Consider the following 15,127-nt stretch of genomic DNA (forward strand, 5'->3'; position numbering starts at 1 on the left):
TAGAATGATGGTGCATTAAGTCTCAATAAGTAATCTTGAATTGCTTAGGACACTTATTTTCCTTTTGAAGATGCAACTTAACCCAAGTCACTGATTGCTACACTGTTTTGAGGTAATATTGGCATAAGATCATTCTAACCTCAGTTTAGTTTCATCAGGAGGTCCTGCAAACTCATAAGCTTTTTCAACAAGCCAGTCAAAAATATCATGCTCTAATATGAAATGAAATATAGCTGCCTTCATTTGGGAATTTTGCTACGAATACTGTACAAAACTCTACTGTGGACGTGATATATGTGTGTATCTGTTTTTCTAAGTGTTTTTTTGTTTTTTTGTTTTTTTGTTTTTTTTTTTTTTTAAGTAAGGTCAGCTCTGGCTTCACATATATACTCTGTAGGCTATATCTTATATGAACATCTTATTTCTACAGTTCCTCTAATTTGAATGGAGGTCATTTAATTCATGTTTAACAAAATCTTTGAAGCAGTCTATAATAAAACTAACAGAATTCTAACTAAATTGAGAAATATGTTTGGCTGAAAAACAGTTGGGTGACTATCAGAACTGGCTAATCTGGGCATTTATATTCCCTATTGCTAGCCACAGTGAAGCAATTATAACACTTTTTTTTTTTTTTTCTTCCATTTCTTGAGGAGAAAAAAAATTGTAAAAATATTATTTCAAGTAAGTTAGTGGAATTTAACATCCTTCAACTTCCTCTCTTTCCAAACAGAGCATCTACTATGCTATGTTTATTGTACTGTTAATGTATCTCATCTGTATCAAACATTTCCAACCAAGACAGAAAACAGCAAGAACTGAAACATTGTTATGCGGATGATCTTCACAAGGAATACTTGCAGTTATCCTCACCTGTAGAACGGCTTCTTTTAACTTCCTTTTCCATTTCAGTCATACACTAACTTTTAACATTTGAATTTGTACAATCAAATTAATTAACTTGGGTGGATTTTTGGAGTAGTGTTTGGAATCAGTAGCTCTTTAAAGAGTAGGTGCACTACAGAAATAGCAACAATGAATTTGTATTAAGTGTGCACATCTGTTAAATTTATTTGCTGAATATATAGTAAAAAAATAATGTAAATTGTTTTCCCAGCAGTAAATCAATTCTCAGTCAATTTATGATACAATGGAGTCCCACCCCGTCCCCAAATAAATAAATTAGTATTAACTGAAAAGAAGCATTCATTACTTAAAACAAAGCTATTTCTTAATTTGATGTGAAAATACATTAAGTATTTAAAAAAAAAAACTATTATAATTTTTAATATTTTTACTAAAAAACTACTTCAAATTTAGTGATTTTTTTTTTTTTTTTTTTAATGTTCTGTTCCTTAGGAAATAACAGGAGATCGGGATCGATCACGGCTAGATTCAATGGTGCTGTTAATTATGAAACTGGACCAGCTGGATCAGGATATTGAAAATGCTCTCAGTGCAGGTTCTTCTCCATCCAGCACTCCAACATACAAACGGAGGCATATACCTGTAAGCTGATATCTTTATTATTTTTCTAAGTTAAATCTTTTCTAACTTTATCTTAAAAAAGAAAAATAAAATTTTATAAAATTTTATACTCCTCACATTTATCAGCTTATTGGTTTCATAACTAAAGCTGTGTTTGTACATAATTTGTCTTGTTTAGTTGTTTTGTGTGTGTGTGTGTGTGTGTTTTGAAGGCAGTAGAAGCGGCATCTGGAATTTTCTTTTAGGATGTTTTTATTAAAGAACATTGTGAAAGTTCCCCAGATGAAAAATAAGGACCACGGATTCAGAAAATGCCTGGCTCTCTTTTTTATAACTTATTATAAATGCAACACAGAGTCTGGATCACCCCTAGTCTCAGAGCACATATTTAATGTCAAGCGACACATAAACAGTTCGATTTGAAAGTAATTATGAGCTACAGGTTTATCTCTTCTGTTCATTGGATGGTCCTGGAAATTTTTGGCAGAAATGTACTTATGAAATCCTCCATCACTAAAAATAAGATTCTGGTCAAAATCATACAAGTTATCTAAATTTTTTAATTTTTTTTTGTTTGTTTGTTTAAATGAAGTATTTAAATAAATAAAATTCCTTGCTAAGAGTAGACAGAAGAGACTATGTGGGACACAAATGTGATGGATGTGTTCTTTTTTACTGAAAAATGTTTACACATGTAGCTGTGAAGAACCTGAAATGACTGACCTAAGGTGTTCTCATGCAGGCTTCCTGTTAATTTTATCCACATGCGTAGCAGCTGTTTTTCAATTTAAGAAACCTGAGAAATACTGCCCCAAAATGTCTAGGCTAATATTCAGGTTGTTTGTTTTTACTGGTCTTTTCCCATTAAGGCCAGACTTCATTATTGCAATATAGTCTAGTGAGTGGTCTATAGATGAGGAAAGCAGTATTTAGGTTTCAGTGGTCTTGGAAGATAAAAATAATCATTTTTATAGAATATTACATAAATATTCCTTTAATAGTTAAAATTTTCCCTTTGGATTTCAATGTATTCGCATCCCCTCCTTGGGCACTGATGGAAGAGGAAAAACTCAAATATGACGCATGTTGCTAATAAATGACAGCCTTTTAGGCAACTTCCAGCAACAAAGTAGGGTGCTGGGACAATCCATGTAAGTAAGCCTTCAAGACAATCAGAGGTGGTGCCTGTTTCCAAGCTGCAAAGAAGCCCACCAGAAAAAGGTACAGAGGCATCTGTCTAATCAGCAGCTTCTTTTTGACAGGCACTTAACTAGAATTAATGAATCCAAGGACCGCCACTTATTTCCAGTTCAGGAGCTCCTGAGATATTTCTGCTCCTTATTTCAGCTACTCTAGGACCATGATATTAGGAAACTAAGGCTTAATCTGCACAGTGTTGGTTGGGGTTAATAGTTCAGGCTATTTTGCAAGCGCTATATTCTCAGGCTGCATTTCAGCTAATAATCTGGCCAGTGTAGGCAGTTCCTTGACATGGGCTGCTCAGTGCTGGTTAAGTGTTGCAATGTATCTGCAAGCAATACAAACGTCTATCTTTATTCTGTACACTAAGTCAAACATTCTCTTCTTTTTACTTCCTCAAAAATAAAACATTATTTCTTTTTATTCTCAAAAAAAAAAAAAAAAAAAAAGTAACTAGTGTCATTAAAAGCTATTTCTAGTTAAAAATGCTCTTACAAGTAGCTGGGAAGCGCTTACTGAGCCCAAAAAACTAGGGAGCTGTACCTCTGAATAGTATGAACTGTGGTACAATGATGTCATTTCAACTGTGTAATGGCTTACAGATGTTTACTGAGTTTGCAGTGTAGTGGGAGACAGAAGGTGGGAGCACACAGGAAATGCTGAACACTAGAAAAAAATGTCAGTTCAGGGCTGCAGAAATCTGATTTTTCTTACCCTGCATTCTACTGCTTAGGGGAGTTTTAGCTTTGATGTTAGTGGTGATTTATAATTTCATAACAGGAGTTAATACAAACTACCATGATGAATAGGAAAGCAGGAGAATGTCTAGGTGATAGAAAAGAATAGATAGAATTACAGTTATACAGGGAATTAAGCATATAATTTTGAGTGATTCTATATAAATATACACATTATTTAAAAGACAAACTTCTATTTCATGTTCATTTTACTAAAAAGAGTTCTAATTTTTACCAGGATGGTGAATCTGGTTCTGAAAGTGGAGCAGATGTAAGACATTCTCAAACAAGCTTGTCTCCTAGCATCCATACTCCTGATCAAACGTCATTCTGCTCAGCAGCCACTTCTGGAGCTAAACCAAAGGCTGGGGTGAGTACAAAGATTGTTTTTGACATTACACACAGTCTTAAGCTGGAAATGAAATAGAGTAATTTTATACTATTCCCTACATTGCTCATACAGAGTTATGCATGTGACACTGAAGAGAAAGGACTACTAATGCCAGCTGTTTCAAGGTGCTTTCTGAGTGGCAGAGAATCATTAGGCAAATGGGAAGTTTGACATTTAAAAACATGCTATTATTGGGTGTTGATTATAATAAGCTAAATATTTCTTTGAGAAACTAGCTTAATAGAGCTATTCTACTTTACTTTGGAAGATAATGTTTCCTGTAGTGGAGTCACTTGGAACAGTTCCTAAATCTCTTGAAATTTGGAGATGGGGGGAGGGCGGGGGGGGAAAGACAGTTGAATCACATAGCTTGATTTATGATACCCAAACTCTGTCCTCATAGTCCTCTTGAAAGGCTAAATTGTTGTATACTACAAGAAGAGTATTACCCTGCTGAAGGGAAAATGTCATTCCAAGGACAAATTTGGTGAGCAGTTGCATACATTTGGGATTGGAGGGAAGCTTCTGAGCAGGGAGAAGCTTTCCTACAGGTGTCAGTGTGCGCAAGCTGAAATTACACTTCCTGAGCTACAAATCTGGGCTATAAATTTAGATGGTAAAGAACTTTTGTCAAGCAGTTTCAAAAATGCTAGAGCACCTTTTTGTAGGGACTTGTGCCAGCCTTGAGCAACGTACTCAAAATGAGGTATTCCTGTTGTATAGTAAACAGGCAGGTACTAGGCACTATTTCCACCTTTTAAGATAAATTCTTCTAAGCAGCTCGTGGGGTTGCTTGAATGCACTCTTTCTCTGTATATTTATTTAATCTTACACTACTCATAAGGGAGGATTTGCTGATTTCCCAGGCACTCTGCTGTGTAGTTTACTCAGATTGTAGGTAATATCGGCTTTCTGTATCCATTCGTAGCTCTCAGAAGAATGGTTCTATCTTTTGCCGTTGTCCATCTACTGAAGAATCCTTCTTCATAACGCTCACTTGTGCAGAAAAACTTGAATATTGCAGAAACTCCTGGCATATTTCTGCTCCCACTTGTGCTTATTCTTTCCACTATCTTACAAAGCAGAGAGAACTTCAGCTGAAAAGTCTTAGCATAATGAATGCTCCGTCTGTTCATCAGTACTATCACTGCTGGTAACTGAACCAGCAGTAACTCTAGGATAAAACATTAAAATATGGAGTGTGATTAGCATAAATATATATGTTTATAGAAAGTAAAACAAGGGCAAACTGTCACTTGCTACATTGCAATAATAGCAAGTTAATGAATGCCTTTGACGGAGGCAGTAACGAAAGTTCTAATAAACATTTATATTCAGGATTGTTCACTTGTACAAAAATAAATTCACTTGTAATTCATCATCAGTGCATAACTATAGCAAATACAGTGCTCTGCACTCCGTCACTGCATACAATGCAGCGCAAATTCTCAAATAAGTACATATGTCATGCTGGAAGGTGATATCCCATTTTCCAGGTCCTGAGAAGAGAGAAGACACTCTCTGAGGTATTAAACATCACTTTTTAAATTTGGGCGTCTCTGTGGATATTTGGGAAACTCTTATCTCCTGGCTTTGCAGAGGTGTGCATTATTTTCTATGAAGTTGGACAGTATGTGTTAATTTTCTTTAAATATATATATTTTTTTTCCACTGTGCTGAATATGTTATGCTAAACATATACAGGACAGTTATTTTATGATATATATTTTAATGTATGTGATTGTAAATAAATGTTTATTTTCTACTTTGTAGAGTTACTCTCTAAATATTGTGTGGGTTGTAGAGCTACAATTCAGAGTCCTGTTTCGTTAACATTTATGATAAGTGAATCTAAACTTTCTCCAAGCAACTTCCTTTCCTAAAGTTTTACTTGCTGCAGTTTACCATAGTGGGATTTGGGGATGGAATTTATTTACCAAGTGTATTCAGAAAAAGACTGTATTCTCATTTTTACCACAACAAAGTTGAGTGTAAAAATTTATATCATTTTTACTTGAGTGTAGCTCTCCTGAAAACTGAGTAAAGACTGAGTTCAGATATCTTCTATTCCTTTTGGATTTTTTGTCTCTGTACCCTACAGATCCACAAACTGAGTGCTAGTATGTGTTGTAGATCAAAGTCTGCAAAAACATCAGCTGCCTCCCTACCTGCAAGCTATGTTTGAAAGCATATTTTTCTTTTGAATGCACTAGGTGAAAACAAATCTCAGTCCTTAATCTTGGGCATTACTATTGCTGTTGCTCATCTGGTCCGTGCAGCTAGACAGCCTGCTGTTTGGTGCTAGACTGCCATCTCATGCTGATAGAAAAGGGGCTCTCATACTCTTAAGGTCTTGTTTAGCATTGGACTCTAATCGGGATGGTATTTCAAAAAGGGTAAATAGCATTGCTGGAGAACACTCCCCAGAAAAGATGTCAGGATTACCTCTGATATCTGTTGATTTTTCATGTAGAGATCACCCATGAAAATCCTCAGATGTGGTGTTCTCTCTGTAAGGGAGACTCTTTTCATAATTCTTCTTTTTTATTGGAGTAGCTGGTGTAGTAATAGGTTTATTCTACACAGGAAACTCAGCAATCTACTCTATAATCCTGAGGGACTGTTTTGATGATTTTCACTTCCTCTTTGCTGTGTGCAACTGCAGATCTTCAAGGATTCCAGATGCTCAGTCTCCAATGACAACTTATTTTGTTGTGTGTATTAATATGTAAACAAGAGTACAACTGTAATTAGTTATATTATGTAATTATATGCAGTATTTTTAAACAAACTGTATCTAACTCATGACTGCATCAGAAACAATGCACAATTAAAGCAAGGCATCTTGTACAGAGGGTGGGTACTGAGGGTGGTGAGGATGGGCCTTATAAGACAGGTAGGGATTCAAGTCTAGTTCCTGAAGAACTCAGAAGATATTAACCTTACAGGACTTTAATAGATGGGGAAATTGTTTAAAGACTATATACATTCAAGATTAAGATCCATATGTATTTAAAAATAAAAGAAATCTAATAATGCCATGCTATTCTGGACTTTGATGTGACAATCTTGGTGGAAATTGACTCACTGATTAATGGAAAACCAGGACACTTTAAATCTTTATTGTCAGATTTTATGAAATATTCAGCAATGCAACCTTTCCAGTACTTAAAATTCAGTATGAATTAAAAATTTCTTTGCAAATTAATTAGTAAATTAGTAAATATTATTTTTAAAGAAACATGTCTGTGTATGTATGTACATGCACAAGTTATTTGGCACTTCATAAAAATGCGCTGACAACTAGTCAAATCCATGCTTGTCACTGGAGCATGTGTGCACATAGCACAAACATATAAATGAACATATGTGGGCACAGTAAGGAACACAGTGTTCCTTACTCCTTATACAGAGGCGTCACAAGGAAGAACAGCATTCTCTCCACAGCATTTCTAAAATGTTATTTATATGGAAAGGATTCTGCAGGATGTAGTATGAGCGCCATTACTATGTATATGAGAAGTATGTTTGAATATCATTCACCCTAAGTAAGAATCTGGCACTATTATATGTTATTATAACAGTTTGATACAGTTGACCACTCTCTATTGACAATGTAAAAATTGTGTCTGGGTACATGAGTGGGCAGCCTTGTGAAACATGGATCTGTGTGATGGAGTATAGGTACATAGCCACGTAATTTAGGACATTAAGAAACATTACTGCCATCTTTATGTTACTTACATTTACACAGTAAATAATGTTAATGTTTCTGTAATTAGCGCATCGCTATGTTCTGGGTTTTCTATCAGACTCCAAAATAAACAATGAGTTTTGAATATTGACTTTAGATTCAGGAAGCATATATATATATATATATATATATATATATATATTTTTTTTTTTTTTTTAAGGTGATTTACTCTATATATATATATATATATATATATATATAGCATGTCAACTTGCTTTTGCCAGAGTGGTCATGAGAAATACTGAAAAACACTGAGTGTCTTGTCTAGATTTGGAGAGCAGGGAATGCAAATATGTTATTGCCTTCTGTAATTAATGCCACACATCTGGATACTTAATAACATTGTTCAGCAATTAAGACTGGAAATAATTGAATTTGAAATCTATCTTGATTATTATGAAAAAAATATGTAGCTAGGAAACTTAAATATTTTAATTACAAGAGATTAATTGCAATAGCATTTTCCATTGTGTATTTAAAAGTTAAGCAGTTAGGTTAAGCTTGAGTCAATCGTAGTTGTCTCTTTTTGTTTCCTAAATATAAAACAAAGGTCAATAGCAACAAAAGCCTAGAAGTCAATTTTTTGTCCTTGAACATCTGCTCTTCAAAGTCTATTTGTTCTTCTGTTCAAGGGGGGGGAGGGGAAACAACAACAAGAACAAAAAAAAAAAAAAAAACAAACAGCTGTGATTATTTCCTGCTGCTTTTCTTAGCTGTCCTATCTCTCTTACTTAGTGTTTTTCAACCTAGCCTTAATCACATCATGCAATGGTAATCAGAAATCTATTATTCCCAGAATAACTAGTAGGAGATGGTTTTTCAAATTAGCTGTAATGGCTCACTTAAAATGCGTTCAAAATTATTTTAGGGACCAGTTTTACCCACAAGTACAAAATGACCCGGTCTGGCTTCAGCTCTAGAATGGGAGTTGCACTTACTGATTTCATTGGAAGCTTGGATGAGCTTGTAAACCCACTCTCACAAGTGTTATTACTGGACTGAGAAGGAAGCTTCTGTTATTTAGGTGACAGTATTGCAAACTGAATCATTTATATGTATTTAAATAATTTTGCCTTTCGCATATGCTTTTGATTTTTATTATATTTTAAAATGTCAGACATTTAGGGAAAGACCTTTCATTCTGTGAATAATATTTTATACTTTTATAACTTTAAAAAATAGAGTTGAAGTTCCTTGCTAATTTACTGCATTGCTTTACAGCTTATGAAATTAAGCTAAAATTGATGTTAAGTACTAGGAAACCTTGATTTCAGAATTATATATTCTTAAAGAGGAATTATTAGGGAAGCCACTGCTTCAAATGTGTACATCTTCCATGCTTTATTTATTTATTTATTTTTTACAGTGACGTATAGTTAAGTAACAACATCTAGAATATTTCAGCGAACTCATGCATGGAATCTTTTCACAGTGGGTCATGCTGCAAGAAAGGTGATAGATTTTGGTCCCTCTGAATCATACATTTGTTTTTTGTATACTGAACTTTTAACTATGGTGCTTCTTATGTTCTTTTAGTCCTTAAGACAAAACTAGAATTCACTCTTGTAGATGTTTGGGAAAGAAATTCATACTCTGAGACATTAGTTAAAATATTATTCCTTTAAAAATTGTGAATTTTCATGAATAGATTAAGAAAATGTTTCAGGATTTGATCCTATGAAGTTAATATTGCTTGCCAGCTTTCATTTCTCACAAAACGTTTTTCTTTGACTCCAGGTTGATCCCCATTGTCTGTATTCCATATCTGTAGAATTTCCAATGTTGACCCCAAACGTATTTTACTTTTTCTAATGAAAGAAGTAAATTGTGAATGGCAGAGGTGTGTTGTTTTTGTTTTTGTTTTCCATGAAGCTTTCTAAAAACTACAGCTCTTAAAAGCTGTGTTAACACTTTTTGCAATGAGATTTAGATGCATCCAGAATTTAAACCAAAAATACTGATTCCAGTTATGATATCCTCTCTCGTGTTGCACTGGTCAGGGACAGTTTCTCTCACCATTCCTCAGCTGTGATTCCTGAGTGATCAAAGTGTATGAGAATTTGTTACTGCAGTGAAACATTTGGTGTTTTTTTTTTTTTTATGTAGTTACAGAATGACCCAGATATATATTAGGCTGTTTGCTTTTGTTTCCAAGTTCAGTCCCAACACAACATTGAGAATCTTAACTAAATACCCATCTTGTGAGTTGCTAAGCTTTATTGCTTCTGAGTTCTTCCCATGATATCAGGATGAGTGTTTGCATTTGTCTTTCCTTGCAACCTGTTTGTAGAAACTATTTTTATTCTTCCTTCTTTCTGGAGTGTTGCTGACACTGTTTTCAACAGTGTCTGATTACATACAATAACTGTTTGGGGTTTTTTTGGTTTTTTTTTTTGTTTGTTTGTTTGTTTTCCTATAAACGGAAGGAAAAGTTTATGACTAGAGCAGTAACTTTGTTAATTGTATTTTTCTTAACTCTTAATTTTTTTCCACTGTGTGCTGCCATCTGCTGCCTACGTCTTGTAAATGCACTTCAAGGGGGACATAAGACACTAACCTCGTTACAGGCAATCAGACTGAATAGAATAGTGCACGACTGAGAGTGTCGACCGTGTCGTGTTTCATAAGCTTTTCATCTTGTACAGAAGTAATTGAACTACTTATATATAAACTTACTTACATAATAAACTGAAGGTGGATGCTTTTCCGTGGGAGGGAAATTTTAATGGATGTTATAGTGTGAAGAGATACTTCTAGAAATATATATATTTTTTAAATTCCACTCTGTTCTAATTAGAATTGAATTTACAATTAAAGAAGAAAACATCATACTTTAATGGGCATAAGATGTTGGAGATTTTTAGATGAATTCTAAGTTTCACATTAGGAGTTCTTCATTTTATATTCACACATGCAGCCATTTATATGTACATTAAGTGCTGGTATCCATAAAAATCATGTCCTGTTTTAAGCCTGCTGCATAATAACTGACACAATGTAATATCATATCTGCATGTGTCTCACCGTAGGAGGCATGTGGGTTTGGGAGCATTAAACCTATTATGCTAGAGTGCTATGATTCTTTGGCATGTTGCTTATTGCTTAAAGCACACCCAACTGTGAGGAAAAAGTACTAAACATTGCACAGCCTTCCCAGAAAATAGTCTCTATTTGTTTTGCAAAATCCTGAATGTTTTTCATTTTTCTCACTTTATTCAAACCTCATGTTTGAGAAAAGGAAACTTACTTTTCTAGAAGAAAAATTTATACTCAGGTAAAAACTGATAATCCTTGAAGCTTTCAATATTGAAGTAGCTCAGAATAAGAGCATGAGCAAGGGTATGTTTTCACAGGAAGATATCATGTCTAAATGTTTTACAGTCAATGCATCATGGTTATGTCAGTCTGTAATGTAATGGGCAAAGAGGCTGAATACAAGAGCTTCTCAGATCTGCGATCACAACATACATCTCTTTTACATGAGCAAAGAAAAATGAGAGTATTATTATTTCTGGTCATGTATGGAAATGTTGTTTTGGTAGGGAATGTAGAAACTGCACTCTGGATTCTCTGACATACTATTTGCATTTGGGTCTGTGAAAGAGAATTCCCAAGCCCTTCAGAAATGAAGGGTGACTCATGTTTTGCACTCCTATTTCTTCAGTGCAAGCCTGGCTTACTGATGCTTGGAACCAAATATGTTTCTGCACATCAGCATTGTGTTTATCAGTTCTGCTGCGCCTAAGTTTGACAAATGGAAACTGAAATCTGTAATGGAATGAATTTTACTGTGTTGCTCTCAGGACCAATATCTATGTAGCTTAAACTTCAGTATTCAAGATTTAAAGCAGGAATTCATGTATGTTCTTAGACGATCCATAAGCAGATGAAGAGAAAATCTTTCCAGGTTCTCTAAGAGCAAATAATTTGAACTTCAGTCATGTGAATCACCCAAAGTCATACAATTTAAAATTTCAGACTCAGTTTGTGTCTTTAAATCTCATTCTACAATCAGTTGTGTGTTTTCTCAGAGGATTAATCTTGTTTAAATCAACAAAACAGTGTATATCAGAAATGACATACAAATGTATGTATGAATACATTTTTGCAGAATTAAGGCTGTTTACTGATACAGAATTAAAATGTTTACTGATCAGAACAAACTAACACAAGGACAAAGAATACTCCTTTTAGATGCTGTGTACTGTCCTATGTCACTCTTCCCCCTGCCCAGGGAAGTTTACGTCATGTCTTCTGTAACTATTTTCAAAACATTAACTCATGCCCCATTGATTAATAGTATTGTTACGCAGATATTTAACACAGCACAGCTTGAGTTTGCATTCAGGCTCATGATATAAATGTCAGTTATATGTCCTTCAGTTCCAAATGAATGCCTTATCCCCAAAAGCATTACTGGTATCCTATCTTACATAATTTGAGAGTCAGTTCTGTGCTTCAATTATTTGACTTCCATAATGTTCCTGTAAGATGACTTCAGTACTGCCAAGTACCATGACCCAAAAATGTGTCAGATTTCTGCATAAAAATAAAGATATGTTGAATTTCAGGAAAGGGTGTGTCTGGAATACAGGAATATCATTAGAGCTGGAATGTGAAATACAAGGGTTCAGATTGATGCTCTAAATTACTTTGAAACTAGTGCGGCAAAGGGCAGTCTCTGTTTACCTGATGAATAGAGATGTCTTGGAAAAATATACAAGTAATAAAGAATAAATTACTCAGAAAATTCCTTTTTTATTTCAGTATTTTTTCAAAACTAGTAATTATATTGGGGAAAAAAACAACAACAAAAAAAACACTTCCTCAGCTTAACACTCTGCATCCGATTTCCTGCTATGCTTCCCAGGAGTGTGTAGGAAACAGCTGAGGCTCATTACAGGAACAGGTAAATGTTAGCTACAGAGAATTTAGAAAAAAATGAGAATTAGAAAATAATGTGACAATTTAATATCACTTTTTGATAATTCACAACTCTTTTTAATGAGGAATATACATTTTGAATGCAAAATTAAATATTTAAGATAATTATTGCAAAAAGCATTTGTGGCTATATGTTTATATTCTGAATAACAATTCAAATTTATTTATTTAAAAGCTGGTACCAATGAAGATTCACTTGACAGATTACTGTCTGATTTTAGGGTAATGTCTGTTCTATAAAATACTTAACAGAATGATTAGTGTGTATAAATCACCTTTAATTAGTTGTTGTCTGTATCTCAGTTGATATATAGAAGTAGCACAGTGAGACTTGGATTGCCAGATGTTCTGAGTAAAAAAAAAAAAAAGTGTAAATGAACATTTATGTCACCTGCTGATTAATATGCTTTTCCTAAACTGTTGTTTATATTGTGAAAGGGAAGAAATATGCAGATATCAATTTGAAAGTGATTATCATTGAGGAAAAAGAGTTGGTCTACCCATTATTCACAAATCATCTTGTTTAGTTATTTACAAGCCTTTCAATCAAATAGAGGCCTCTCATGAAGTCACGAGATAGTGCCATATCCTATCTCTTCCTCTGGTGGTTTGTGAACATGCACACGCTCTCTAATTTGCTAGCACCTTACAGGTGAACATTATAAATCAGTGAGTTATTTCTTCTTAAAGCTATTTATCACAATTAGGTCTAGGAGCTGGCTTAAACATGGTGCTGCAATCAGTGGGTGAATATTGTCAGTGTGGATAATTAATCCAGAAATATGTGGTCATTTTCAGAAGAGCTGAAACTCCCATAGATAAAGAGACAAAGGGAATTTCACAACATACTAAAGAACAGATTTTAGACTTGCACTGACACTATGTTGAATATTGTTTTATCTGTTATGAGCTGATTTTCCAGACTAGCAAACATTCAGTCTGCTTTATTAGACATAAATCTGTGAAGGAAGCGAGTAAAAGTACATTTTGTGTAAACTTCATAGGTTTACAATTGAAAGAAAAAATATCTTGTTAAGCTTATCTAAAAATGTTAAAATGTCATTCTTCAAAAGTGCATCTTTTACATGAAATCAGTAGGAGTAGTCCCACGTTCTCTAACCATTCAGAAATTTAGGTTTAATAGAATGTCAGGATATTAATATCTTTTTTTAACTTATATGAATTTACTGTAGAATTGGTTGAGTTTGAACTTTTGAGAACTTGCTGGGCTTTACTTTTCATGGCATTGTGTTGTGAATGTCAGACACTGTGTAATGTTCCCATTTGTTCTTCAGTTTTGTACCTTGAGAAGTTTTAATATGAGTCTCTGTTCTGTGCTCTTCCAGTGAGATCTGAGTTGAATCCTTGCCAAGTTTTAATTCTTGAAGTTCCTGGAGTATGTTTAGTTGTATGTCAGTATGTCAGAAATTTTAACTCTTCAAAATTAGCTAAGAAAATCTTTTATGATATTTAGTAGCATTTAAAAAAAAAAGCAAGCATAAATTATCTGTCAGCATGTCATTCATGCAGTGCATCTCTCCATTAAAGAATGTAAGTCTCATAATTCAGCTCAAAATTACTGCTGCATACATGAGAAAATATGGGAAATTATTCAGAATCACTGTCAGAAGCTTGTGAGTGGAAAAAAACAGTAAAATTATTTGTACCATGTAAAAACTAGTAATTATAACTTTGGCTGATGACAAGAAAAAGTTCTAGATTGTATGGGGCTCTGGCCAACGTCATCTAGTGCTTGATTTAGTGGTTTGCAACTTTGTAGGTGACAGAGGCATTGGAACTAGATGATCTTTGAGATTCCTTCCAACCCAAGCCATTCTATGATTCCCTTCACACACAAAAATAAAAATGCACTTCAAGGAATTAAACACAGTTTAATTTGTTTCAATTGCTATAGTTTATACATTTGAATGGTATTGCATGAGTTTTGCTGTAGGTGAGTTAAAGTACAGTGCAACTACTTAGCACTTCATAAAACAATGGGCAAATCTTCTTTAAAGATTTAAAGTTGTTTTTATGGAACTTGCTGATATTTTCAAAGGTAAAAGTTAATTGGTCTCAAAAAGTGCTTGGATACCTTTATGGAAGCATTTATAACCCATCAAAATATGTTCAGCAACAGATAGAAGCTTCTGCCTGTTTCCTTCACAGTCTTTGTGTCATTCATAGAATGAAATCATGGGAGGTACATTTGACTCAGGACCCACAGGTTACTGGCCCCTTCTGCACAGCCTAGCACAGGCACACCCAGCCCGCAACCCGGTACAGCTTGCTCTGCGGTCTCTGTTCTCTACTGCCACACCAAGCATAACAACCTGGCCTCAAGACACTGGAAGGGCACAGTGCTGTGCTGACAAATAATATAGCTCTATACTTAATTTGCAAGGAAATCATGTCAGTTTTCAAAGATTACGATTTGAGAAGACATTATGTGCAAAAACTTGCTGCCAAATTTAACGAGTATCAAGGAATGCTTTGTAAAGACAAAATAGAGAAACCAAAAAAAAAAAAAAAATCACAACTCACATTTGATTAAATATCACTGCATTGGACATCAAGAAGATCCATGTGTGAAAGTTTTAAAAATTGATTATG

General features: G+C 34.3%; 1 protein-coding gene and 1 long non-coding RNA gene across 6 annotated transcripts in view; one reads left to right on the top strand and one right to left on the bottom strand.

Moving 5' to 3' along the window:
* Window positions 1-15,127, top strand: part of DLC1 (DLC1 Rho GTPase activating protein) — a 221,348-nt gene that overhangs the window by 54,769 nt on the left and 151,452 nt on the right. The window contains exons 5-6 of the mRNA XM_085223085.1: window positions 1,360-1,509; window positions 3,664-3,795. Of these exons, the coding sequence (XP_085079211.1) occupies window positions 1,360-1,509; window positions 3,664-3,795 (282 nt within the window). The remainder of the gene's footprint in view (window positions 1-1,359; window positions 1,510-3,663; window positions 3,796-15,127) is intronic.
* The window catches only part of LOC146544487 (uncharacterized), a 107,188-nt gene that overhangs the window by 8,946 nt on the left and 83,115 nt on the right, over window positions 1-15,127 (bottom strand). Inside the window, exons 5-6 of one of the 5 annotated variants that reach the window (XR_014883143.1) lie at window positions 12,790-12,862; window positions 11,864-12,490 (exon numbers count right to left, since the gene is read on the bottom strand). The exons of 1 other annotated variant lie outside the window; for it this stretch is intronic. This is a non-coding gene — a long non-coding RNA (uncharacterized LOC146544487). Of the gene's footprint in view, window positions 1-11,859; window positions 12,863-13,791; window positions 13,906-15,127 lie in introns of those variants that run through there. 3 more of the 5 variants (XR_014883144.1, XR_014883142.1, XR_014883146.1) reach the window with 3 other exon arrangements.

The sequence above is a fragment of the Meleagris gallopavo genome, chromosome 4 (genome assembly GCF_905368555.1).
Source record: "Meleagris gallopavo chromosome 4, MGAL_WU_HG_1.1, whole genome shotgun sequence".
NCBI lineage: Eukaryota > Metazoa > Chordata > Aves > Galliformes > Phasianidae > Meleagris > Meleagris gallopavo.